This window comes from Malus domestica, chromosome 02 (genome assembly GCF_042453785.1).
Source record: "Malus domestica chromosome 02, GDT2T_hap1".
In the NCBI taxonomy this organism is placed as follows: domain Eukaryota; kingdom Viridiplantae; phylum Streptophyta; class Magnoliopsida; order Rosales; family Rosaceae; genus Malus; species Malus domestica.
Genome location: NC_091662.1, coordinates 35,076,044 through 35,100,105, shown reverse-complemented (window position 1 = coordinate 35,100,105; position 24,062 = coordinate 35,076,044). Strand labels below are relative to the sequence as shown.

At 39.1% G+C, this 24,062-nt stretch overlaps 2 protein-coding genes and 1 pseudogene across 2 annotated transcripts; all 3 read right to left on the bottom strand.

Moving 5' to 3' along the window:
- Nucleotides 1-592: 592 nt before the first annotated feature.
- Nucleotides 593-3,378, bottom strand: LOC103430714 (cation/H(+) antiporter 3-like). Its single transcript, XM_029099168.1, has 3 exons — nucleotides 3,157-3,378; nucleotides 1,857-2,867; nucleotides 593-1,726 (listed from the first exon to the last, which is right to left on the bottom strand). Exons 1-3 carry the CDS (start codon nucleotides 3,376-3,378, stop codon nucleotides 593-595), a joined length of 2,367 nt encoding a protein of 788 aa, XP_028955001.1.
- Nucleotides 3,379-6,242: 2,864 nt separating this feature from the next.
- LOC103414414 (transcription termination factor MTERF4, chloroplastic-like) lies at nucleotides 6,243-18,093 on the bottom strand (annotated as a pseudogene).
- A 323-nt stretch (nucleotides 18,094-18,416) lies between these two features.
- On the bottom strand, nucleotides 18,417-21,812 carry LOC103414415 (uncharacterized). The gene is made up of 8 exons (XM_029096286.2): nucleotides 21,596-21,812; nucleotides 21,155-21,380; nucleotides 20,952-21,044; nucleotides 20,640-20,784; nucleotides 20,402-20,512; nucleotides 20,243-20,325; nucleotides 20,091-20,148; nucleotides 18,417-18,744 (listed from the first exon to the last, which is right to left on the bottom strand). The coding sequence occupies exons 1-8, from the start codon at nucleotides 21,640-21,642 to the stop codon at nucleotides 18,665-18,667; spliced, it is 843 nt and encodes a 280-aa protein (XP_028952119.1). The 5' UTR covers nucleotides 21,643-21,812; the 3' UTR covers nucleotides 18,417-18,664.
- Nucleotides 21,813-24,062: the final 2,250 nt, after the last annotated feature.

The following is a 24,062-nucleotide window of genomic DNA, read 5'->3' as shown; positions in this document are numbered from 1 at the left end:
GGAAATCTAAAAAAAAAAAAGTCTTTAACTACACTAAGGGAAGGGGGTCATGAAAGTTTGATGCAGTGTGCTGAAAAGTAAAGCCCTAACTACCAAGGATCTTCTCATTGCTTTTATAGAAGCTGGATAGAAATTGTTGAGTATTTTACTTCTTGGAAAAATAGTCTCCAATACATGTTGTGGCGTGTAGGATATGAATAGAGTATGACAACCTAAGACTGTGAACTGATGACAATGCCCTTGAAAAGCGGTCCTCATGCAAGTTCTGTTCTGATATTTGATGGAATTGAGGACGGAAACTAACCAATCCGATGTGGTGGTGAATGCACAAAAGTGGACGAGTCTAGACTCCATTTGTGTAAAATTTCCGGTGCCTGTGTAAGTAGTTTGCACCAGTAATCCGTCACCAACTGAAGGATCATTAGGGCATTACATCACAAGGAAATACAATGTAATATTACAGGAGATTTGTCAAAATGTCTAATGATTCGAAATATACAAGAAACATGTGTTAAAACAAATATATGCTACAAATCAATGTAAAGAATCAAAAAACATGAAAAGGAACAAGAAAACCGAAACTTTTCCTATATCATAGCTTGAAAGTATTGCCATTGCTTATATTTATCCTTCCCTTCAATTTCTTTTGCTGTTGTACCACAAAAATCGAAGCTTTGCTGTTGAAATCTGACGAAACAAGCAGGTCCCCAATGATCCCCAATTCCGGGAATTCAGTCCACTCTGAGAGACCTAATGTCTGAGGGGATTGTAAGCCATTCCTTCTCCCAACTATGATAAGCTCATACTCATTCATCAGAGACCGAAGTATTCCTGTTGTTCGAACAGAATCATTTGATGTCTTTTCTATGTATGTAATATTCTCGTTTCCTACATTATGCTTAAAATCCTTCAACAGCTCATTATCAAGAATTGTATCCCAATCAGGCATTGTGTGATCATCCTCGGCATTTAATCGTACCACTGTTAGGCTGAAGCTCCCAGGGTCTTTGCTGACCCGTTTTGCAAATGTCAAGGCCTCCCTATCATCCCTACCCCCTAAGAAGATCATGGCAATGCGATACAATGCTGATGGACGTCTCAAATAGCCACGGTGAACAATGATTCCTATTGAACATGGAGCCCTATCAAGGACACTACAATTGAGTGCCCTTGTATTATTGTCCTCAGACTCTATGCTTCCATCGAAGGAGAATTTTCGATGAAATGGAAGTAGTATAATGGATGTAAGTTTGTCAAGTCCAAGTGTGCATATATCCTCATGCATTATGTTGGGTGGAGAGATGGCTGTAAATATGTTCACGAACACAGCACCTTGATTGTTCAGTTGATACTGGTCGAAGGGGATGATAACATTTTCACTATAGGCAATGTCAAATGCAACCTTTTCATGAATATGGTGGTTAATAAAGAGAGGGGCGGCTCTACCAACTAGCTCAATAAGGTGAAGGGCATTCACAAAAATTGGACTCCCTCCTGTTGGACATGAAACATCAAGAAGGTTGATGATAGGAGCGACATCATAGTGCGAGTAAATGCATGCAAGTATTCGGAGCTCAGAATTTGGTTTCAAATCCATGATGTTCCTTTTCTGGTAGCCTGCGTATTTCCTTGAAGGATCATACAAGTAATTCACCATGCTTGGCACAAGTATTGCTACAGTCAGAACACTAACGATCAACACAGCGAATGTTTGGTCATCAATGGTCTGCAATATTCGAGGCCCAAAAAAACCAAGCAAAAAAATCAGTTAAATACATTTTTTATTGCATATCTAGGGTTAGGGTTTAGATAGAACGATATAAAAGTTAAAATGATTGGAGTGCTCAAGTGAATACCTTGAAGTCATGGAATAAGGAATAGGAGGCCAGCTCAACTATGCCTTTGGCACTCATAATGAAACCAATTGCAAGAGCATCATTGAAGGGCATCTTGCAAATCAAAGCTGGCACAAAACACGCTATTACTTTGGACACAAAAGTTACCACCAGAAGGATTACGTCCAGCATTAACAATTTACCATCATATGTTGCGAATGAAAGATCAGCCTTCATTGAACATACAGTTACAAAGAGTGGCACCAAAACTCCACTGGCGACACAATCCAGCATTTTCACTAGAGCTGAGCCTAATGGTGGTCCGGCTGGAACAGCTAATCCCAAAATAAATGCACCGAAAAGTGCGGTTTGGTCAAAAGCATGAGAAAGAAAAGCAGAAAGCATAAGCAGTACAAAGATGGTGTAAAGGTATACATCCTTAACAGGTTTGCCTGCAGGTGTATGTCTCACAATCCAAAAGAAGGCAGGACGAATGATGAACACAACCGTGAGAAGAAAGCCAATAAGTGATGCAATGTCAGTGAAGATTTTGTATTTTGGTTGGCCAGTTCCCATGAAAACTCTGAAAAAAGTAGCAGTACTTGTTATAATCACGTTTAGCATGTCGCTGATTAGCGCAGTAGACAATCCCAACCGACCTAGTTCTGAATTTAGGAGTTTGAGGTCTTCAAGAAGGCTAGAAACGACAGCAAATGAAGTCAAAGAATGTGTGCCGGCTACAAAAAAAACCGTCTCCAGGTCTTGTTCTCTGTGGGTAAAATATACACAAGCAGCTGCTATTGAAAAGCCGAATGCGAAGGGCACTACGAGTGACAAAACACCAATCGCTAAAGCTTTGTTTCCTGTTCTCCTTATCAATCCCACATCCATTTTCACACCGATTAGAAACATAAACAGACAGTAACCAAACACAGATGCCGTGCCAATTACATCTTGACTGATGAGTGGAAACAAGGACTCTTTGAATGTTCCCAACTTGCTTTTGATTGAAGGTCCAAGCAGTATGCCAGTCTAGAATTTATTCCATCAAACAGTCCTTTAGAAAACCAAAAACAAAACAACGAAAAAGCTTTCTGATTTCTAATGAAATTGCATGGAACTACTTGTGTTATGAATTACTTCACATCCATAAAATTTAAAGATTAAGAAAAAAAAAAAGAATCATTTCATATTTCATCACCATGAGATCATTTAAAAAAAAAAATTAAGAGATTAAGAGTATAGTATAGAAAGCACATACCACAATTTGTGAGATGAACCTGGGGAGCCTATAATGTTTGAACAGAAGGTGATGGGTGGCTTGAGTGATGATGAAAATCACAACCATCTGAAACTCCAAAAGAGGCACTAATTGATCAGTACGTGCTCGTGGTGGCACGGAAGTTTTTGAGAGATCGTCCTCCCAGACACCATGAAAGTTCATATTTGGTGGTAAGTTGAAGCAAACATTGAAGAACTTTTCATTGATATTCTGCAGCACAATGTCATCATCTTCCTCCAAACTTGAAATATTTTTCGACATCTCCTCAATAATTAAGTTTTTGCAGAAATAGATATTTATATATCTAAATGTGCTACTTGATTTTTTTTATTCTTCAAGGGAAGGAAACCAAATGCTTTACGAGGACAATGCAGGAATATAAGGTGGGATCGTGATAAAGGTTTTTTTACAGTTTTAACTGCATTTGAGATGACATAGAAATTAAGTCCTGCACCGCTCTTTTGACCACCTAATTTACTACTTACCGCGTTGATTACTGACACTCATGTAACCACATTAACCATTGGATGATTCTCAGGTCGTTGCAACGTAAAACGATTGTTCTATATTATGATTTTAGAAGTGTGATTGAACTTAAGATATTGTAATATGAATAACAAGTTAATTACAACTCAATGATGCTGCGTTGGACCTTGGGAATATCAATGCCATATCTAGATTCACAATTTTTTTAAACAACCAATTCCAAATAAATTATGAAAGAACGAGAGAGGTCGTACCCAGTGCACAAGGCTCCCGCTTTACGCAGGGTCTGAAAGAGGTGAATGTCGGCTAGCCTTACCCCCATTTATGGAGAGGCTGGAACCTGGGGACAAAAAAAAGAACCAAGTATAATTTGTTGTAATGTTATTAGCACATTTGTGATTGTGTAAATTCTAGGTAGATTGAGTTTAGGTTTTCCGATTATTCTAGAGATTCTTTCCTATTATCCTTTTGTATTTACTTAGGGAACAAGATACCATTTCCTCATGATTTACTATTAATAAAGGCATTGGTATAGGAAAAATCACAGTGTGTAAACATTCTACAATTTTATGCTTAATCACTCTGCACTCTGTCTCTTGCGCGCCCTCTCTCTCATATAGAAAATCTCTCCTATAAAATTGGTCACAACATGTTATCAGCATGCTCATTCGGTGCACTAAGGAATCTGAAGTGAATTTTCTACTATAACCATTGCCAATTATAATTACGCAATTTAGGTTCTTCTAAAATATAGTCTTAATTGTCAATATTTTTTCAATCTTGATTGCATGAACCTTCACCATGATCCATAAATTCAAATTTTTCGCATTCCAAATTATAGATTATGCATAAATTGTGATCGCATTATTTTTCAAGATATAATATCTAAACTACCAATTAATAGAACTATCTTTGTCAACTAAAAGCGGGTGAAAAGACTATTTAGTCTTCTATTACATAAAAAATGATGGGTAATCATATAATTTCATAATCTAAATTTTACTATTTTTTATTGAACCCTCACCTAAGCGATGTTAAGATATATTTAATATTAAAAAAAACGAAAACCTCCCACTCTCACCCACCTTTTCTCTCTTTCCCTCTCCCCTTCCTATTTTTTTTCAGAAAAAAATGTTTTTATACACAAAGTATGTAGGCAAATGCTAAGTATATATTATGTGAATTGATTATGGTGAAGAATCAAAAGAAACAAAAATTAAGGTTTGAATAATAAACCCCATGCGAGCAACGGCTTCGAGCCGCACCACCGAGCTACGCCAGCACCAGACTTGCAGTCTATGCACGCTGAGCTGTGAGCCGCGAGCCACACTGCTCCAAACGCAAAAACTACAAGAAGGAAAAAACGACGCCGTTTTGGAGTCGTCCTTGTCCCTCCAACGCAGACAACCACGGGTCTCGCCTGCAGTCGAGCCCAACCATCGTGGTTCACCAAGTTTTAGTGAAAAATAATCGTCTCCGATAAACTGCAGTTATCCCCGAAGAGTTTTGGTTGAGATTCCTGTTAAAATCTAGTTGAATTCGAAATCCCAAGGTTTTTTGGATTTTGGACGTTGAGGATACCTAATCCATCGAGATCAGTGGTTCCCCGTCGAACCACGGCTCACCAGCAGAACACGGTCGCCATAACGCGGCGGCACTGGTTTTCTCCGGCGAGTGTTGAATTGTGGCCAAGTGGCCATCACCTTTACTATTAAACAAATAAAAAGAAAAAAAAAAGGGAGACATCATGATGTTGTTCCTTACTTTGTGATGATGACAAATGATGATGTTGGAGAAAATTTTTTTCTTTGGTCCACGTGGGAAGTCACGGGGTGACTTATGGTTTTATTTAGCAGCAATTGCTGCTTTTGTTGTTATGAGAAGAATAGAGGGCTCATTTTTTCTGAAGAGAGAAGTTAGAGCTACCGAGAGCAAGGAGAGTTGTAGAGAGCCCAAAAGAAAGAAGAAGTTGCTGCTTCATTTGGTTAGTAATTATCCACCAAAGTAGTTGTTGTTGTAATAGCTTTGAGCTATATGTATAGAGAAGAAATTATTCATTATATTTCTTTCTCTATTTGTATCTGTGGTGTGTGTAGGGGTGGGCGCGGTGCGGTTTGGTGCGGTTTCGAGTGAAACCACAACCGAAATCGAAACTTTTTGCGGTGCGGTGCGGTGCGGTTTTGAAGCCAAAACCGAAATGAAACCAAACCGTTTGGTTCGGTTCGGTGCGGTTTCAAACGGTTTCGGTTTGGTTTTTGAGAAAAAAATGTACAATTTAAAATATACACATATTTATGCATAAAATGGTCTTATTTTCCTTGTATATTAATTAATGAATATGCACCAAAATTGCACCAAAAACAGCAACAACACCAAAAACTGCACCAAACTTGCAGCAAAACAACACCAAGAACTGTACCAAACCTGCAGCAAAAATATGTCAGTAGAAACACAACATATCCTTCTTTTGCTCAACAAGTCAAACAGAACATTTATCCTCCCTCTCTCCCTCTCTTCTCGTTTTTCCGAATTTAAGTTGCAATAGAATTCCATGTACATTTAGCATTGAGTTTTTACCCTAACTAGAAATCAATACCAGACATTTCTATCAAATTACAAGCTTTTGGAGTTGACATGAGCTATCTGCATAATCAAACAGCAACAAAACAGTAATTCATGAAACCGAAATTGTTTTCGATCATGCATTATGTTAATAAACCCCATTTACCATCTCCCACCACACATGATCAAAACATGTTAAAATCCAAAAATTCTCACTACCCAATTGAGCAAAACTCATAGGAAATCACAATGCCATCAAAAACCAACCTTGAATCCTTTATAAACCAGCCCCTTTTTGAACAATTACGCAAAAACCCACCACACAGATTCCATAAACTTCAAGTCCATCGTCTTGTAACGTTCTGGAAATCAATCCACCGCCCCGTCCGAGTGATAACCTTCTCCCACTCGCTGACGTACCGCGTCACAATGCTTCTACAGGCCTCATTGTACTTATCGATTCCCATGTTCAGCACGTCGTCCCGGCGCTTGATACCGTGAGTCTGATCGATCTCGTTCTCCACAGGCAGGCCGTGGCAGTCCCACCCGAATCGGCGGATGACGTGGTGGCCGGTCATGGAGAAGAATTGGGTGATGATGTCTTTGATGGTTCCGGCCAAGATGTGGCCGTAGTGATTCAGTGTGAAATGCACATTTTCCCCTTTAATCTAACAGCATATATGAAATTGAAGACAAAGGATGAGAAATTTTTACCTCTGCGTGTGTCGACTCCAAGATTGGAGGCAAGGCAGAGATGAAAGCAAGCCGCAGAAGCAGAAGCAGTCGCAGAAGCAGAAGCAACCCGCAGAAGCAGAAGCAACCCGCAGAAGCAGAGATGCAAGGAGGCGCAAACCCAGAACCGCAAAGGCCAGATGCGGAGATGCAAGGAGGCGCAAACCCAGAACCGCAAACCAAATGTATAATAAGTATAACCTAAACCTAGTTGAATGAACTAAATAAAAAAAAAGTGCGGTTTCGATTTCGGTTTCGGTTTCGGTGCGGTTTTGAAAACCCAAAACCGAAACCAAACCGTTTTGTGTGCCGCGGTTCGGTTTTGAAACCGAAACCGTTTCAAAACCGTAAAACCAAACCGTTTGGTGCGGTTTGATTCGATTCGTGTTTCGGTTTCGGTTCCAAGTGCCCACCCCTAGGTGTGTGAGAGCTATTGGGTGTATTGGGTTATTTGGGTTGTGAGATTGCCAACACTTTGTAAACTCCCATTTGGTTGATAGTGGATTCTTGGACGAGCTCCTACTGCTCCGAGGACGTACTCTAGTTACACTGACTGTTGAGGAACCTCGTTAAAATCTTGGTGTCTTTAATATTTTGGTCTTGCATTTTCATTTAATAAATTTCCTGTGGGTTAGCTTGAGTTGGTTCCAACGAGTTTGGTGTTATCCTAGCACAACAATTGGTATCAGAGCACTGGTTGCTCTTGGGTACTGTTTAGTTGCCAAAGATGTCAGACGGGCAAGATGAGAATCCTTTTGGAAGCAGCTCCGGGTTTGCAAGAACTACGGTGCAAAATGCAAAGTTCGAAGTGGAAAAATTTGATGGCACAAACAACTTCGGGATGTGGCAATGTGAGGTCAAAGATGTGTTGGCTCAACAAGATCTACTTGCCACTTTGGGAGAGAAGCCGGAAGCTATGTCGAAGCCGGAATGGGAAAAATTAAATTTATGGGCTTGCTCTTCAATTCAGTTGTGCCTTGCAAAAACTCAGAAGTATTTTGTGATGCGGGAGACATTAGCAAGTGTGTTGTGGCAAAAATTGGAAGACAAGTATATAACAAAGAGTGCAGAGAACCGGCTACACTTGAAGAAAAAGCTCTACCGCTTTCAATACAAAGAAGGTACAAAAATGATTAGACACCTTGATGCTTTTAATAAGTTGATTGCCGACTTGTTAAATTTAGATGAGGATATTAAGGATGAAGATAAGGCCTTAATATTGTTGAATTCCTTGCCGGACTCTTATGAGCATTTTGTTACCACTATTATGCATGGTAAAGAAACTGTGAAATTTGAAGATGTGTCAAATGCCTTGATGAATTATGAAATGAGGCATAGAGATAAAAATCATGATAGTACATCTGAAGCTTTATTTGTTAGAGGTAGATCATCGGAGAGAAGATCATCTTCTAGTAGGAAAAAATCACAATCTCGACCTAGAGGAAACTCTAAAGGTAGAAAACCTTTGGAAATGGATGAATGTGCCTTTTGTTATAATAAGGGCCATTGGAAGAAAGATTGTCCTAGGTTGAAGACCAAAGGCAAAGAAAGTTCTGAAGCTAATGTTGCTAAGGTTGAAACAGATTTTTCTGATTTTGCTTTAACCACTTCCTCATCATTTGATTGTGCTACTAAGTGGGGGTTGGATACGGGTTGTACTCATCATATGACTCCTCACAAGGATTGGTTTTCAAGCTTGAAAGAGTTTGATGGTGGAGTTGTGTTCATGGGAGATGACAATCCTTGCACAACAAAAGGGATTGGTACAGTTCGTTTGAAGTTGCATGATGGCATGGTTAAAGAGTTGACAGGTGTTCGGTATGTACCGAATTTGAAGAAAAATCTTATTTCTTTGGGTACTTTGGAATCCAAGGGTTTTAGGTTTCATTCAGATGGACAGACATTGAAAGTTACTTATGGTGCACTTGTTGTGATGAAAGCTCCTCGATGTGGCCATTTGTATTTATTGCAGGGAAGCACTGTGACAGGTGAAGCATCTGTAGTCTCTGAAAATATGGGCACATCTGATTCAGATACTACTAGACTGTGGCATATGAGATTAGGCCATGCCGGTGAGAAAGCTCTACAAGGGCTTGTGAAAAAAGGTCTTTTAAAAGGTGCCACGACTTGTAAGCTTGATTTCTGCGAGCATTGTGTCTTGGGGAAGCAAACTAGAGTGAAGTTTGGTACTGCTGTACATCAGACGAAGGGCATTCTTGATTATGTGCATTCAGATGTTTGGGGTCCCACAAAGACTCCCTCTTTGAGTGGTAGACATTGGTTCGTGACCTTTGTTGATGATTATTCAAGAAGGTCGTGGGTCTACACTATGAAGCACAAGAGTGAGATGTTAATCATTTTCTTGGATTGGAAGAAAATGGTTGAGAACCAGACTGGGAGAAAGATTAAGATTTTAAGATCGGATAATGGTGGTGAATACACATCCGATCCTTTCTTTAAAGTTTGCAAAGAGGAAGGAATTGTGAGACATTTCAGTGTTCGGGGAACTCCACAACAAAATGGAGTTGCAGAAAGATTGAATCGAACCTTGCTTGAGAAGGTTAGATGTATGTTGTCTCAGTCGGGTTTAAGCAAGTCATTTTGGGCAGAAGCAGTTAATTATGCATGTCACATCATCAACCGGTTACCCTCAGCTGCTGTTTAGGGTAAGACACCAATGGAGGTATGGACTGGAAAACCTTCTTCTGATTATGACTATATCCGTATTTTTGGTTCACCTGCTTATTTTCATGTGACTGAAAATAAACTTGATCCTAGAGCCAAAAAGGCTATCTTTCTTGGTTTTAGTAGTGGTGTCAAAGGTTACAGGTTGTGGTGCCCAGAGATGAAAAAACTTGTAATCAGCAGAGATGTGACATTTGATGAAGAAAGTATGTTCAAAGACTCTGAGAAGAATGTGAAAGATGTCCAACAGGTGGAGCTTGAGAAAGTTGCCTCTGGTACTTCAAATCCTATTTCCGCTGATGTCGAAGCCACTACACGTGAAGAAGTTGGAGACCATGAGGATGTTGAAGAAGTTGAACTTGAAGATTCTATTCAAGTTGAAGAGCAAGTTTCACCTCAAGAGTCTATTGCCAAAAACAGAGGAAAAAGACAAATTACCAAGCCAGCTCGGTATAGTGACTATGTTTCTTTTGCTCTTCCTATTATCACTGATGAAATTCCATCTAATTTCGAGGAAGCCATTGAGAGTGAGGAGAAGGAGAAGTGGTGCAATGCCATGGGTGATGAGATGAATTCTCTCTTGAAGAACAAGACTTGGGAGTTAGCTAAATTCCCTAAGGGTAAGAAAGCTATTGGTTGCAAATGGGTGTATGCCAAGAAAGAAGATGCTGATGAGAAAAGCAATGTGAGATTCAAAGCAAGATTAGTTGCTAAAGGGTATGCACAAAAGGAGGGCATTGACTACAATGAAATCTTTTCTCCGGTTGTGAAGCACTCCTCAATTCGCATTATGTTAGCTCTTGTTGCACAGTATGATCTTGAGCTTGTACAACTTGATGTGAAGACGACTTTCCTACATGGTGATTTGAATGAAGAGATTTATATGTGTCAACCGGATGGGTATATAGTGAAAGGGAAGGAGAACTTGTTTTGCAAATTGAAGAAATCACTATATGGCTTGAAGCAATCTCCAAGGCAATGGTATTTGAGGTTTGATAAATTTATGAGAGGCCAAAATTATTCTAGAAGTCAATATGATAATTGTGTGTACTTCAAGAAGTTGCAAGATGGGTCTTTCATTTATTTGTTGATATATGTTGATTGCCTCAAAGAATGTTAAAGAGATTGAGAAATTGAAGAAGCAAATGAAGAATGAGTTTGAGATGAAGGATCTTGGTGAAGCGAAGAAGATCCTTGGCATGGAGATCACTAGATATAGAGAGAAAGGTTTGGTCAGCTTGAATCAAAGACAATACCTTGAGAAGTTGATTCGGACGTTTGGAGTTCATGATTCAAACAAACCGGTTAGTACCCCTTTGGCTCCTTATTTTAAATTGAGTTCTCTACAGTGTCCTAAAACTGATAAAGAGAAGTTGCAAATGAAAAATATACCATATGCAAATTTGGTTGGTAGTTTGATGTATGCAATGGTATGCTTTAGACCGGATATTGCTCATGCAGTTGGCATGGTGAGTCGATATATGCATAATTCAGGTAAAGAACATTCGCAAGCAGCTAAGTGGATATTGAGGTATCTCCATGGTACTCGAGATGTTGGTTTATGCTTTGAGAGAGATGACTCTGGTATTGGTCATTTTGCAATTGGTTATGTTGATTCAGATTATGCAGGTGATCTGGATGGAATGAAGTCTACTACAGGCTATGTGTTTACTATGGCTAAAGGACCAGTTTGTTGGAGGTCCATTTTGCAGTCGTCTGTTGCCTTGTCTACTACAGAGGCTGAATATATGGCAGTTGCTAAAGTTATAAAAGAGGCCATTTGGATACATGGGCTGATTAAAGATTTGGGGGTTGATCAGAAATAGGTGGAGGTACATTGTGATAGTCAGAGTGCCATTTATTTGGCTAAGTATCAGGTTCATCATGCTAAGACCAAGCACATAGATGTGCGTTATCACTTTGTTCGTGAAATCGTTGGTGAAGGGGAAATCATTCTCCAAAAGATTCCAACTAAAGACAACCCCGCTGATATGTTGACTAAGGTTGTTGGTGTAGTCAAGTTTGTTCACTGTTTGAACTTGGCTCACATTATGCCTATATAAAGAAGGCGTTGAGCAGTAGGAGTTTTGGAGCATTTGGCTCGGCATGAATTGTTCTCTTGCTAGTGTTTGGGAGTGATTTTTTGGGTCAATTGTGTTGGTTGGCTTATCATGGCGTTTTCGGAACTTGGCCAAGGTGGAGATTGTTGAATTGTGGCCAAGTGGTCATCACCTTTACTATTAAACAAATAAAAAGAAAAAAAAAGGGAGACATCATGATGTTGTTCCTTACTTTGTGATGATGACAAATGATGATGTTGGAGAAATTTTTTTTCTTTGGTCCACGTGGGAAGTCACGGGGTGACTTATGGTTTTATTTAGCAGCAATTGCTGCTTTTGTTGTTATGAGAAGAATAGAGGGCTCATTTTTTCTAAAGAGAGAAGTTAGAGCTACCGAGAGCAAGGAGAGTTGTAGAGAGCCCAAAAGAAAGAAGAAGTTGTTGCTTCATTTGGTTAGTGATCATCCACCAAAGTAGTTGTTGTTGTAATAGCTTTGAGCTATATGTATAGAGAAGAAATTATTCATTATATTTCTTTCTCTATTTGTATCTGTGGTGTGTGAGAGCTATTGGGTGTATTGGGTTATTTGGGTTGTGAGATTGCCAACACTTTGTAAACTCCCATTTGGTTGATAGTGGATTCTTGGGTGAGCTCCTACTGCTCCGAGGACGTACTCCAGTCGTTAAAATCTTGGTGTCTTTAATATTTTGGTCTTGCATTTTCATTTGATAAATTTCCTGTGGGTTAGCTTGAGTTGGTTCCAACGGGTTTGGTGCTATCCTAGCACAACAGCGAGATTCCCACCCAGCCTCGCTGGGGTATTCCTGGACCCAACCCGCAGAGCCACTGGGCGTACCTGCAGACCTCCAAAAAGAGAAGTATCCCTGTGCTTTGACACTCCAAGCTGTAAGTAAGGTATTCCGGAAATTCCACAAGCTCTGTCAATGGCCGCCCCATTTCACTCTTAAACAAGTACAAACTATTCTTCATGAGCTCAACACGCGACGCAATCAACGGGGGACATTTTACAACCGTCTTAGGCTCTTAGCTACGTCCTCAGAAGCTATTCCTCGTCCAAGAAGGAATTCCACCGGCTTCATTATCAAATGTTGATGAAGGCTGACTATCTGCGGCATCTTCTCAATCACTCGTGCAAACCCTTCAGGATCCATCTTAAGCTTCAAACTAAACAAGTACAGCTGTGAAGACGTTTTAGCTTTCAAAGGCAGCCTAAGAATTTGGGGGTACTGAGCAACAACCGAAGCAAGCGCTTCTCTCCTGATCCCGACACTAACTAAACAATCAACATTTGGTTTAACAGTCTCCTCTAGGCCATAACCAAGTAAATACGTCCGCTTCTCCAACATCCTAGCCAATATCTTTTTCGGCAAGCCTAACGATACCAAATAATCAACAAACGGCTTAATGACAGTCCCAATTCTCATTCCCAAAACGAAGGGATACTGCATGACCATCGGTCCTATATCCCTAGGACTAACACCAATACTAACAAGATATGCAACTGAAGTACTCATCGTCCCTCGGGATACTTCTGCAACACATAACCAATGTCCTGCTTTTCGACACCAAGCCCACGAAGGAACTTAACGACCGGCACAAGCTCAACCATCACACTAGCATTCAATACTTGCGATTAACTCTTAACAAACTCACCAAGTTTCGGCCTCAGAATCCCAATTTTCTCCAAGTAAGCCAACACAGGTATCATATTTTTCCTGACACTACATCCGATCATCAACAGGTACTCGTTAATGTCGTCGATGGACAATCCGAGCTTCTGAAGGAACTCAGCTCTCTCCCTCATGACATCAACAGCATAGGGCAACTCTAAGTTCTCCAAATTCATCAGGAACTATGCCTAAACTGTTCAAATAGTCAGAGATTATGACCCTGGAGACAAACTTCTCTTTCCGGCCTTGGACAACACTGTTGGGATTTAAAAGACTTCTATACTTTGGAGATGTCTATCTCACAAATAAGAATGTAACACAGCGGAAATTGATAGGCAAGAGAAAAAGAATATTCAAGGTAACACTCAAAACTTTTCTTATTCTCACACAAACTAATACAAGAGAAATCACTCAAACACTCTTGGAAGCTATGAATACTTCTTCTACTTATTCTCACTTTAGAGAGCCTTCTTGTCTCTCTTACTTCTTCTTCTTCTTTCTCACTTCTCTTTTCTTCTTCTTATATCTTACATTACAACATACTCACCTATATTTATAGGCAAGCATAACCAACCATACCAAGTGTGAATACCAAGTGTGAAATCATCCTAGCCATTATTCTTGATTTCTTAAAGTAGCCCACCAACATAGACTTTGCTTATGAACATAATGAACACATGCCATATTCATGCTAGAATTGTCTAGCATTTTCAATGCATGCACCCACCATTCTAGAAGCAAGATTACCTTTCAACATCCCCCCTTAATCTTGCTTGTGACGCCGATGTCCGTCATCTCAAATTCTTTGGTCATCACTTTCTTGAACTCTTCAAACATGCTTGGATTACTCTCAGTGAAGATTAGATCATCCACATATAAGCACAGAATCAAAATATCTTCATCTTTGACTTTGACGTAAAGAGCATGTTCATGAGGGCACTTGGTGAAGTTGTTTTCTTGGAAGTACTTGTCGATGCGACTATTCCATGCTCTTGGCGCTTGTTTTAACCCATAGAGGGCTTTCTTCAGCTTCAGAATCTTGTCTTCATGCCCTTTGATTTCATAGCCTGATGGTTGTTGAATGTAGACTTCTTCTTCAAGGACTCCATTTAGGAAGGCGGACTTCACATCCATTTGTTGAATCTTCCATTTGTTTTGAGCTGCCAAAGAAATTAGCAATCGTATCGTTTCCAAACGAGCAACAGGTGCAAATACCTCATCATAGTCGATTCCGGCTCTTTGACTATAGCCTTTCGCCACTAGTCTCGCCTTGTATCTTTCGACCTCTCCGTTGGCATTTTTCTTTGTCTTGTACACCCACTTGACTCCGATGGCTTTGTGTCCTTTTGGAAGAACAGTGAGTTCCCATGTTTCATTTTTCTCGATTGCTTCGATTTCTTCATCCATTGCTTTCCTCCACTTAGTATCTTGTACTGCTTCTTGGAAGTCGACTGGTTCACAATCAGCAAAGAGACAGAAAAGTGTAGGATTATCAAGTCTTTCAGCTACCTCATAGAGATCTCGTATACTTCTTGTGCGTGGTACTTCTCTTTCATTTAGGCTCCCACTTGATGATGTTGATGCTGGTGAATTGCCATGATTGGTTGATATTGGTGAAGCAGGTGGAGTAGTGGATTCTTGTTGAACCTCTCTTGCTTGCTCCATCGTCCCTTGTTCATTCTCTTCTTCAAATTGAGGAAAGAAATGAAGATCTCCTGCATGCGGGCCAAAATCCCATTCTTCTTCTTCGTCGAACGTCACGTCTCGACTGATCACCGTCTTCCCATTGTTTGGATTATACAACTTGTAGCCTTTTGAATTTGAGTCATAGCCGATGAATATGAACTTCTCACTTTTGTCGTCGAGTTTGGCTCTCCTCTCGTCTGGTACATGTACATGGGCTATGCTTCCAAAAACTCTTAGATGAGAGATACCTGGTTTTCTTCCACTCCATGTTTCTTGCGGAGTCTTTCCCCACACACTTCTTGTTGGAGATCGATTGGATAGGTAGACAGCACATGCTACAACTTCTGCCCATAACTCCTTAGGCAATCTCTTGCTTTTGAGCATACTTCGAGCCATGTCGAGGATAGTTCGATTTTTTCTTTCCGCCACACCATTTTGTTGAGGGGATCTTGGAACTGTCAAAGGTCGACGAATTCCATTTGCTTCACAAAATTCTTGAAATTCCTTTGAAGTGAATTCTCCTCCTCGATCAGATCTCATGGCTTTGATCTTGCAACCACTCTCTTTTTCTACGACGGCTTTGAACTTCTTGAATGCTCCAAAGACTTCTGATTTCTGCTTCAGGAAATAAACCCAGGTTTTTCTTGAAAAATCATCAATGAAGAGAAGGAAATAATTATTTTTACCCAAAGAGCTTGGTTTTATAGGACCGCACACATCGGTGTGAATGAGCTCAAGTGGCTTCTGGGCTCTTGTGGTCGACTCCTTTGGAAAGCTTTTCCTGAATTGTTTTCCAAGTAAACATCCTTCACAAACTTGATCAAGGTGGCTGATGCACGGTAATCCTCTCACCATCTCCTTCTTAGATAATAACTCCAATCCTTCAAAGTTAAGATGCCCAAAACGAAGATGCCAAAGCCAAGATATGTCTTTGTAACATATCTTAAGACACTTTGCAACATCGTTTTGAATGTTCATGGGAAACATCCTATTCTTTGACATTTTCGCCTTGGCAATTAATCTTCCTTTGTCATCTCTAAGAAAAAGGATATAATTTTTTGTATGAAAATCATAACCTTTTTCTAAGAGTTGACCCAAACTCAAAATGTTGCTTTTCATATTGGGCACGTAGTAGACATTTGAAATTAATTGGTGACCGCCATTTTCAAGGGGAATAAGGATGTTACCTTTTCCTTTTACGGGTATTTTGGATTCGTCTCCAAAAGAAACGTTGCCACTCACTGATTCATTGAGCTCTACGAACACGCTTCTTTTTCCACACATGTGGTTGCTGGCGCCGGTGTCAAGATACCATGTATAGTCTTGATCTCCATCATTGTTCTTGCATGCTAGTAGCACAACGCCATTCTCTTCTTTATCTTCTTTCACATAATTGACCTTCTCATCAAGTCTGTTGTTTGGAGCTCTACATTCCCAAGCATAATGCCCGAACTTTTGACAATTATAGCATTGAACTTGAGATTTTTCATACCTCAAGTTTGAGCGTCCTCTCCCACGACTTTTTGTTGAGCTTTCTCCTCTTTCGTAGTTGCTATGGTTGTTGAAGTTCCAACTGCGTCCACGTCCATGTCCACGCCCACGTCCGCGACCTCGGCCACGACTTCTTTCGTTTTGGCTTCTCTCGTTGTTGAAGCTTTCTTCTTTCTTCTTTGGCTGAACATGCGTCTTGAGAAGCTGCTCATCATTCCCTTGCCTCTTCTTATGTTTCTCTTCATATGCTTGTAGCGAGCCCATTAAATGCTCTATACTGATTTCTTCCAAGTCTTTTGTCTCTTCAATCGTCACAACAATGTGCTCGAATTTGGGGTCCAACGAGCGTAGTATCTTCTCCATAATTCTAACATCTTCTAATTTTTCACCGTTTCTTTTTAATTGATTGGAAACGGCTAAAACTCTTGAGAAGTAATCGGAGATTGATTCAGACCCTTTCATTTGTAAAGATTCGAACTCACCTCTTAATACTTGAAGACGAACCTTTTTCACTTGTTCGGCTCCTTTGTAAGAGGTTTGAAGCTTCTCCCATGCTTGCTTGGCGGAGGTTGCACTTGAGACCTTCTCAAAACCATTGTCATTTAATGCTTGGTAGATGAGGTAGAGAGCCTTCTTGTCTCTCTTTCTTGAATCTTTCAAACCCTCCTTCTGGGGTTGGGACAGAGTAGCTTCATCTTCTGGCTCAGTGTAGCCTTTCTCCACGACTTCCCATACATCATGTGCTCCCAAAAGGGCCTTCATTTTGATACTCCAATTATCGAAGTTGTTGTTGTTGAGCACTGGAACTTGGAAAGCTGCCATAGCGTTGTTAGCCATGGCTCTGATACCACTTTGTTGGGATTTAAAAGACTTCTCTACTTTGGAGATGTCTATCTCACAAATAAGAATGTAACACAGCGGAAATTGATAGGCAAGAGAAAAAGAATATTCAAGGTAACACTCAAAACTTTTCTTATTCTCACACAAACTAATACAAGAGAAATCACTCAAACACTCTTGGAAGCTATGAATGCTTCTTCTACTTATTCTCACTTTAGAGAGCCTTCTTGTCTCTCTTACTTCTTCTTCTTCTTTCTCACTTCTCTTTTCTTCTTCTTATATCTTACATTACAACATACTCACCTATACTTATAGGCAAGCATAACCAACCATACCAAGTGTGAATACCAAGTGTGAAATCATCCTAGCCATTATTCTTGATTTCTTAAAGTAGCCCACCAACATAGACTTTGCTTATGAACATAATGAACACATGCCATATTCATGCTAGAATTGTCTAGCATTTTCAATGCATGCACCCACCATTCTAGAAGCAAGATTACCTTTCAACAAACACCCCAAGTGATCGAGTGCATTTCGTATTCAGGAAACTTGGAGGACTGGGTTGAAAAAGAAGAATTCTGCAAAACCCTTGACGGGTTTTGGGCATGAGGCGGTTGGGGACATGGGTTTTGGTGGGATTGGATTGGGGGTGAGTTTGGAGTGAGAATTTGTGGATTTGGGGGGAAGATTTTGGGGATTTTGGGGATGGAATTTCTTGCTCTGAGCAGTGAGCTAACCATTTCGAGGGACAGAAATTAAACTTTTTCTGGTTGCTCCAATGAGAAGAAATTTGAAGAGAAAATGTAAGTTTTTTAAATCTCAGCTCATGATCTCACACCCCACATACACATTCACGCCAAAGATAGGGTCTTTGCTACAAAAAAACACTTCGGTGGTCCACCGTCAATCAAAGTACCACTCACGTCGAAGAAACATGAGGTCGTATTGGGTAATTGGAGGTGGCTACAACAGTCGCTGGAGATGATGGTTCGAAAGATGGAATGTGTCACAACATGATAACTTACGCCAACATGATACAAGGTACATACAACGCAACTTCAAATGCTCAAAAAGTGAAGGAAGGTTTCCAACTAGCACTTGACTTATCTTCTCCAATAGTTAAGTACCGCGCTCTTATTAACAAGAATCTACTGCCATTAAACTTGTCAACTTGCAGAGCGTCCGTGATACAGACCATAAATTAAACAAAAACTACGCAAAAAAGCTCCATAATTCTTCTATCGATCCTCCGCAACCAAGATAGCACGCTCACAAGAGTTTCTAATCCATACCATACTAATGACAGTTGTTTCACAAAATATTCCACTTTCTCTCCAATGCTATACATATACTTCTCAGGCACACCCCAGCGCTCAGCGGATATCCAGAAACTGCAACATCACATACACATTTATTAACAGATCATATCAGAAACCAAATCAAAATTATTTCTTAGTGCATGAGGAGGAACCACCAGACTCCAAGACTGTTTACAGTCTTGCAGAACAATAATATTAATAAAAAAAAAAAACTTCAAAGGATGGAATCTTGTACCGCAACTTCTCACTCAAGGCAAAGAATATTACCAAGGGAGAGCCATCGGGTCCATAACCACCCATGTGGCTAATCCATTCAAGTTATAACACGAGATTGAATTATGTATTTGGCTTTGTTTTAGGTCGTTCCCAAAAATCTCAGTCAAAATTTTTGGCATTGGTTTATAATTTTTTTATGTTAATGCCTATTAAGACCTTTTTTAATCTAGCGTAAGTTTGCCTTCAGATCTTCTGTACCCAAATAGCCCATACCCCTTGTAACACCTCGAGTTTTTTTACACATGTACATTTTCAGGCTTATTGATTAGCTTTGCTGCTTGGAAATCTGATGGGCAGTAGTGATAATCTGTTGTCCAGCGAGTAGAATAGGGCCAAATCACAGTAGAAGTGAATTCCAAACGATGAACAAGAGAACAATACAGATAAAACAGCAATAAAACCGAAGCTGGAATGAGACAACTGAGTTCTAGAGCAAGAAATCCAAAGGGAAACTCTGAAATCAGAAATTATATAACTGATAAAAGCAAACTGAATAGAAGAGCCTAATAATAGTCTATTCATACCAGAGTACAGCATCCTATAAACCCTAATCCTTGTTTATCAAGATATCCCAATCCGACCAGACTTACCGAATTACTCCCTGAGCATTCCCATTGGACTCCCTAAATGAGCTAAAAATTTAGAAAAACTTGCAAAAGATCAACTCCAATGATGCTTCCTATCTATCTAACTCCTAAAATTGGTTTTAACTATTATTTCAACGAAATACTTTTTAGTTAGTGGCTAAAAATAATTATGACTACCTAAACTAGAGAGCATGGTAGGTGTGGAAATATGTGGAAGTAATATCGAGAACTTCTCAAATAACTTTTTCTGTTTTAGCTAAAGTTTAACTTGATAATACAGAGCATGATTTGATGCCCTAGACTACTTAATAAATGTCAATCCTATTAGGACTACATGACACATAAAACAACAAAAATCCTTAACCAGCCAGAGGACCCAATTAGCTTTGGAACCATCATGTTCGCGAGACTAGTATTCCTTAACTTTAGCATCCATGAATCAGTCTTCGATATTCATTTTAGTAGTATCATCACTTTCATGAAAACATGCCGGGTAGCTTAGAACAATAACATTTTTTTGGGAATAGTAAAAGTAAAGAGAAAAAAAAAAGTTACCTGATATGAAATCATCCGCATACTCGCTATCAATTTTCCCGTGAGCCATGGCACCAACCTGAACATCAAGTTAGTTAATGAACTAACGAACAAAACCGCCAGATAGTACATGTGTAATGCGAACAGATGATAGGAAAGTATAATGCTTATACCACAAATACAAGGTTGGCATTATTGCTGACAGCATTTACATACTCCCGTAACTGAACTTCCTTTTGCGAACTGACGGAAAGGCCTGAAGTGACAGCGCGTTTGGTGTTATGGAAAGCATTTTAATGGAAATAGAACCGTGCACATTATCGGAGGCTTACCTATTTTGACGGAGTTAGAAGGTAAATGCTGAGATAAAGGGTTCTGAACCACACGCAAGAGTGTATCACGTCGACCCTTGGCTTTAATGCGGAGCTTTTGCAATAATTGTGCTGCAAACCATAGATTAGGACAGGTTTTGGGAAGTTAAAAGATGAATTTTGAAAAGAAAACAACGACCTGGATGAAAAATGGCTAGGAATAAATAATGTTTGAGTCTGTTATCAAAGAAGGACTAACACATCATAGCACAAAACTTGTCCAATGATTCTGGTATACGAGCATGTGGTTCGACTTTGATGAGAACCCCTTGGTCAGTTTTAACATACACCGGCTGCAGTCTGCCGGCCATGCAAAGTCGGGTATCCATAATTTGAAGGAGGGCCTGAACGTACAAAAGAATTTGCAAAAATAAAAAGAACTTCTGAGACAAAAGTAAAGTGATTTTGCCAATGGAGAGCAATGACATGCAATTTCTGATGCTATTTGAGGGAAATGCAATGAGTCCAATCAATCATTCTCAATCTTAAAAAGAGTCCCTAGGCACCTCACCTCGTGAACAATGTCAGGTCTGTATTTATAAGGATCCATATTCTTTTTCCGAAGGAAGTCCCCGTGTATTTCTGGATTTAAAATCTGGTAATTCTGAAAAAAGGAAATATAAATACAAGGTAAAAGAACAGTAACGAACAAAGTAGCACAGAAGCAGAAAAATAAAGGATGCAGGTAGAATTATAAATGAAAAATGGGGTTACCTTGCCGACATAAGCAGGCACCAAGGAGGCCTTTTCGAGAACAAAAGTAACTCCAGGGTTCATATTCTGGCTGGAAGGAGCTAGAGGAATGCCGGGAAGTTGGAGCATAGAATCTTCATTACTATCCTGTTCAATAATTCCTTTGACTTCCAAGAAGTCCTTGGAAGACTTAAGCCTTGAGCATCGCTCCAAGGCCTTTCTCTTCATTCCCCTCTTTTCGATCCTCCTGGAATACCGTTGAAGAATTCATGCTAATGTAATTACCAAAAGAATGGAAGGCAATCCATTTCCTTTCAACAATGTGTGCATTACCAAGAGATTAAAACAAAATATGGCACACAAGGTAATAATAAATAATTGCTAGTGAAGCTGCAAATAATGACTAATCCGAATCCCAAAAGTTAAACCAAATGTGAGAGTAAAAAGCTTAGTAGTTAGTACCTTCCATTAGAGGACTTGTTCGAATTCGAAGCTTTGTGGGTCTTCATGGCATGCAAAACTTGTTTCAGTCTTCAGTTTGGGTCACAAATTGGGGCTTCTGAGAGTTTGTATACCGGAACAAATTGGGGGCTTGGAAAGTAGAGGCCTTTTGCTTTTGAACCAAGGTGAAGGTTTCGTCCGTTGAGAGAGTCCGAGACTCGAGAGAAGAATCGAGTATAAAATTGTATGAGGAGTGAGGACTGTGGTTAAATAAAATAAAATAAAATCGAGACGAGAGGAGGAGGGCAGCTGGGGCTAGGGTTTCCGAATTCTCTTCCTAATTTTGTTCGAATGAGGATCCTCAGAAAATTTTTAATCATATCCGTTCATTGTATATCGTGCAATCTGAATCATTGTAAATTATTTTATTTAAAATTAAATATAAACAGTACTTAACAAAAACTGATCACACGATGAACGAATGTAATTGAAAAATCTCCGAAATCCTCACAAAGAAGATCAGGAGAGAATCCTCATTTATTTTTTTCTTCTTCTTCTTTCTATATTTTATTTATCTTTTATTTGCTTTCTCTTTTCAGTTTTTTCCTACGTGCCTCCCGACCAAAAATAATTATAAATAGAATAGTTAAAGGATGTTACTGTTCACACAACTATTTTTACAATGATCATGTTCTTTTGAATTTTTAACTTTTTGATCGAACGAATTAAAAAACAAATAGAGTTTGTATGGGAGGATAAAAAAATGATGTGTATTACAACGTCCTTAAATAAATTTATTGTATGAGTATGTTTATAAAGAGTGAGACAGAAGGGGTTGATTACTTGATATGTGTATTCTCCTTCGTAGGATTTGAGAATCCTACAAGGAAGGAATTTTAACGAAACACTCTTGGTACTGTTCACTTTTAATGAAAATGATATTTTCTCTAAAAAGTCACTCCTGGTACTATTTACTTACAACACATTTTTGTCATTTTAATTAAAACTTAAAGTTTTCAAATTTTTTTCATTAGTTTTCCTTTATGATAAGTACATGGATTGGTCTAAGAGATCTTATTTAATCATACTTTTAGTGTAACAAGCGTCACAATCATATTTACATTGTTAATGAATAATGTAATATTGTGATATTTCAGTGTCCTGATATTGGAGCTATCCGCGCCCCACAAGTATTTGTGTGTCTCAGGCGGGGGGTTTATTTTTTCTTTATATTTTTCTCTTGGTTTTTATACACTTACGATTGGTTTGGGATTGTGGTGCTTTAAAAAAACAGCTTATTAAAAAATTTGAAACATTAAATGTGTTTGATAAAAAAAATTGATGTCAATAAAAGTAGGAAAAACATAGAAAAGCAGAAGCAGATCTACCGTGCTTCTAAAAAAATGCTTTTTTATATATATAAATAAAATATATTGATGAGAAAAAGAGAATTAAAGCAACAAAGAGTAGTTGAAAATACAAACACGCAACAAAGAGCTGCAGCTAAAAGAAAAACAGACAGCAAAGCTAACAATGCTGCATCAAAGCAGCAAAAATAAGCACTAACGATTCATAGTTATATTCCATTCCTGTAAAGTAGAGTCAATAGCAACGAAATGGGCGATTTTCAAATAACTCAATCGAACTCTAATGGTGGACTTAATTGAGTTGAGAACCACCGCAACGGGTTGACATGAGTTCTTGAATCTACAGCTGTTCTGCTCCCTCCAAACATAATACACAATAGCAACAAGACTTCACTTCAAAACTATTGATGATAGAGATTTTCCCTTGAAACGGCTGGTAGCCCACATGACAAAAAGAGGCCAACGGAGCCTTAGCCAAAGGACACTGCACTTTAATAGCACTGAAGACCAAATACCATCAATAAAGGGACACTCAAAGATGAGGTGGCAATGGGACTCCGTAGCAATAGAGCAGAGTACGCAAGTAACAAGAACTGACAGAGCAAAAGTCAAAATTCTATCCATAGTAGAAAGCTTGCATTTAATAGCCAACCAAAGAATGAAGCTCATCTTGGGAATATTTTGATTATACCAAACAAGCTTAGACCAATCTAGCGTAGGCTTGGATTGCCGAAATTTATCCCAAGCAGAAGTAGCAAGGTAGATGCCAGACGATGAAGGAGTCCATCGAATCATATCACCCAAGCTAGGATTTGGCACAATATTAGACATATAAATTTGAATTTCCAGCAACTCATGAGAAGAATTATTAGGCCAGCACCAATTAGAACCATTCCAACTATTGCAAATCAAAGCAGTTTTTAAAGTATAGTAACAAATGCTCATTTAATGAAATTTTCAAATAGCAAGTATACCCCACATGCTTTACAAAATTACAATCTTTGTCCTTACATTATTGTCTTTAACAATTATTATATCACATTAAATACTATATCATTTTTAGTCATTTAACATATTCAAAGCAACTTCTATAAAAGTTTACCAAATACTTAGACACTGCT

What these genes read in the sequence shown, in the direction of transcription:
- LOC103414415 (XM_029096286.2), bottom strand. Translation starts at nt 21,642, where the DNA reads ATGAAGACCCACAAAGCTTCGAATTCGAACAAGTCCTCTAATGGAAG. An exon ending in AACAAGTCCTCTAATGGAAG is followed by an intron (nt 21,381 to 21,595) that starts GTACTAACTACT and finishes ACGGTATTCCAG; the next exon opens with GAGGATCGAAAAGAGGGGAA. An exon ending in ATGCCAACCTTGTATTTGTG is followed by an intron (nt 20,149 to 20,242) that starts GTATAAGCATTA and finishes CTTGATGTTCAG; the next exon opens with GTTGGTGCCATGGCTCACGG.
- LOC103430714 (XM_029099168.1), bottom strand. Translation starts at nt 3,378, where the DNA reads ATGTCGAAAAATATTTCAAGTTTGGAGGAAGATGATGACATTGTGCTG. An exon ending in TGATTTTCATCATCACTCAA is followed by an intron (nt 2,868 to 3,156) that starts GCCACCCATCAC and finishes AATAAATTCTAG; the next exon opens with ACTGGCATACTGCTTGGACC. An exon ending in CCTTATTCCATGACTTCAAG is followed by an intron (nt 1,727 to 1,856) that starts GTATTCACTTGA and finishes CGAATATTGCAG; the next exon opens with ACCATTGATGACCAAACATT.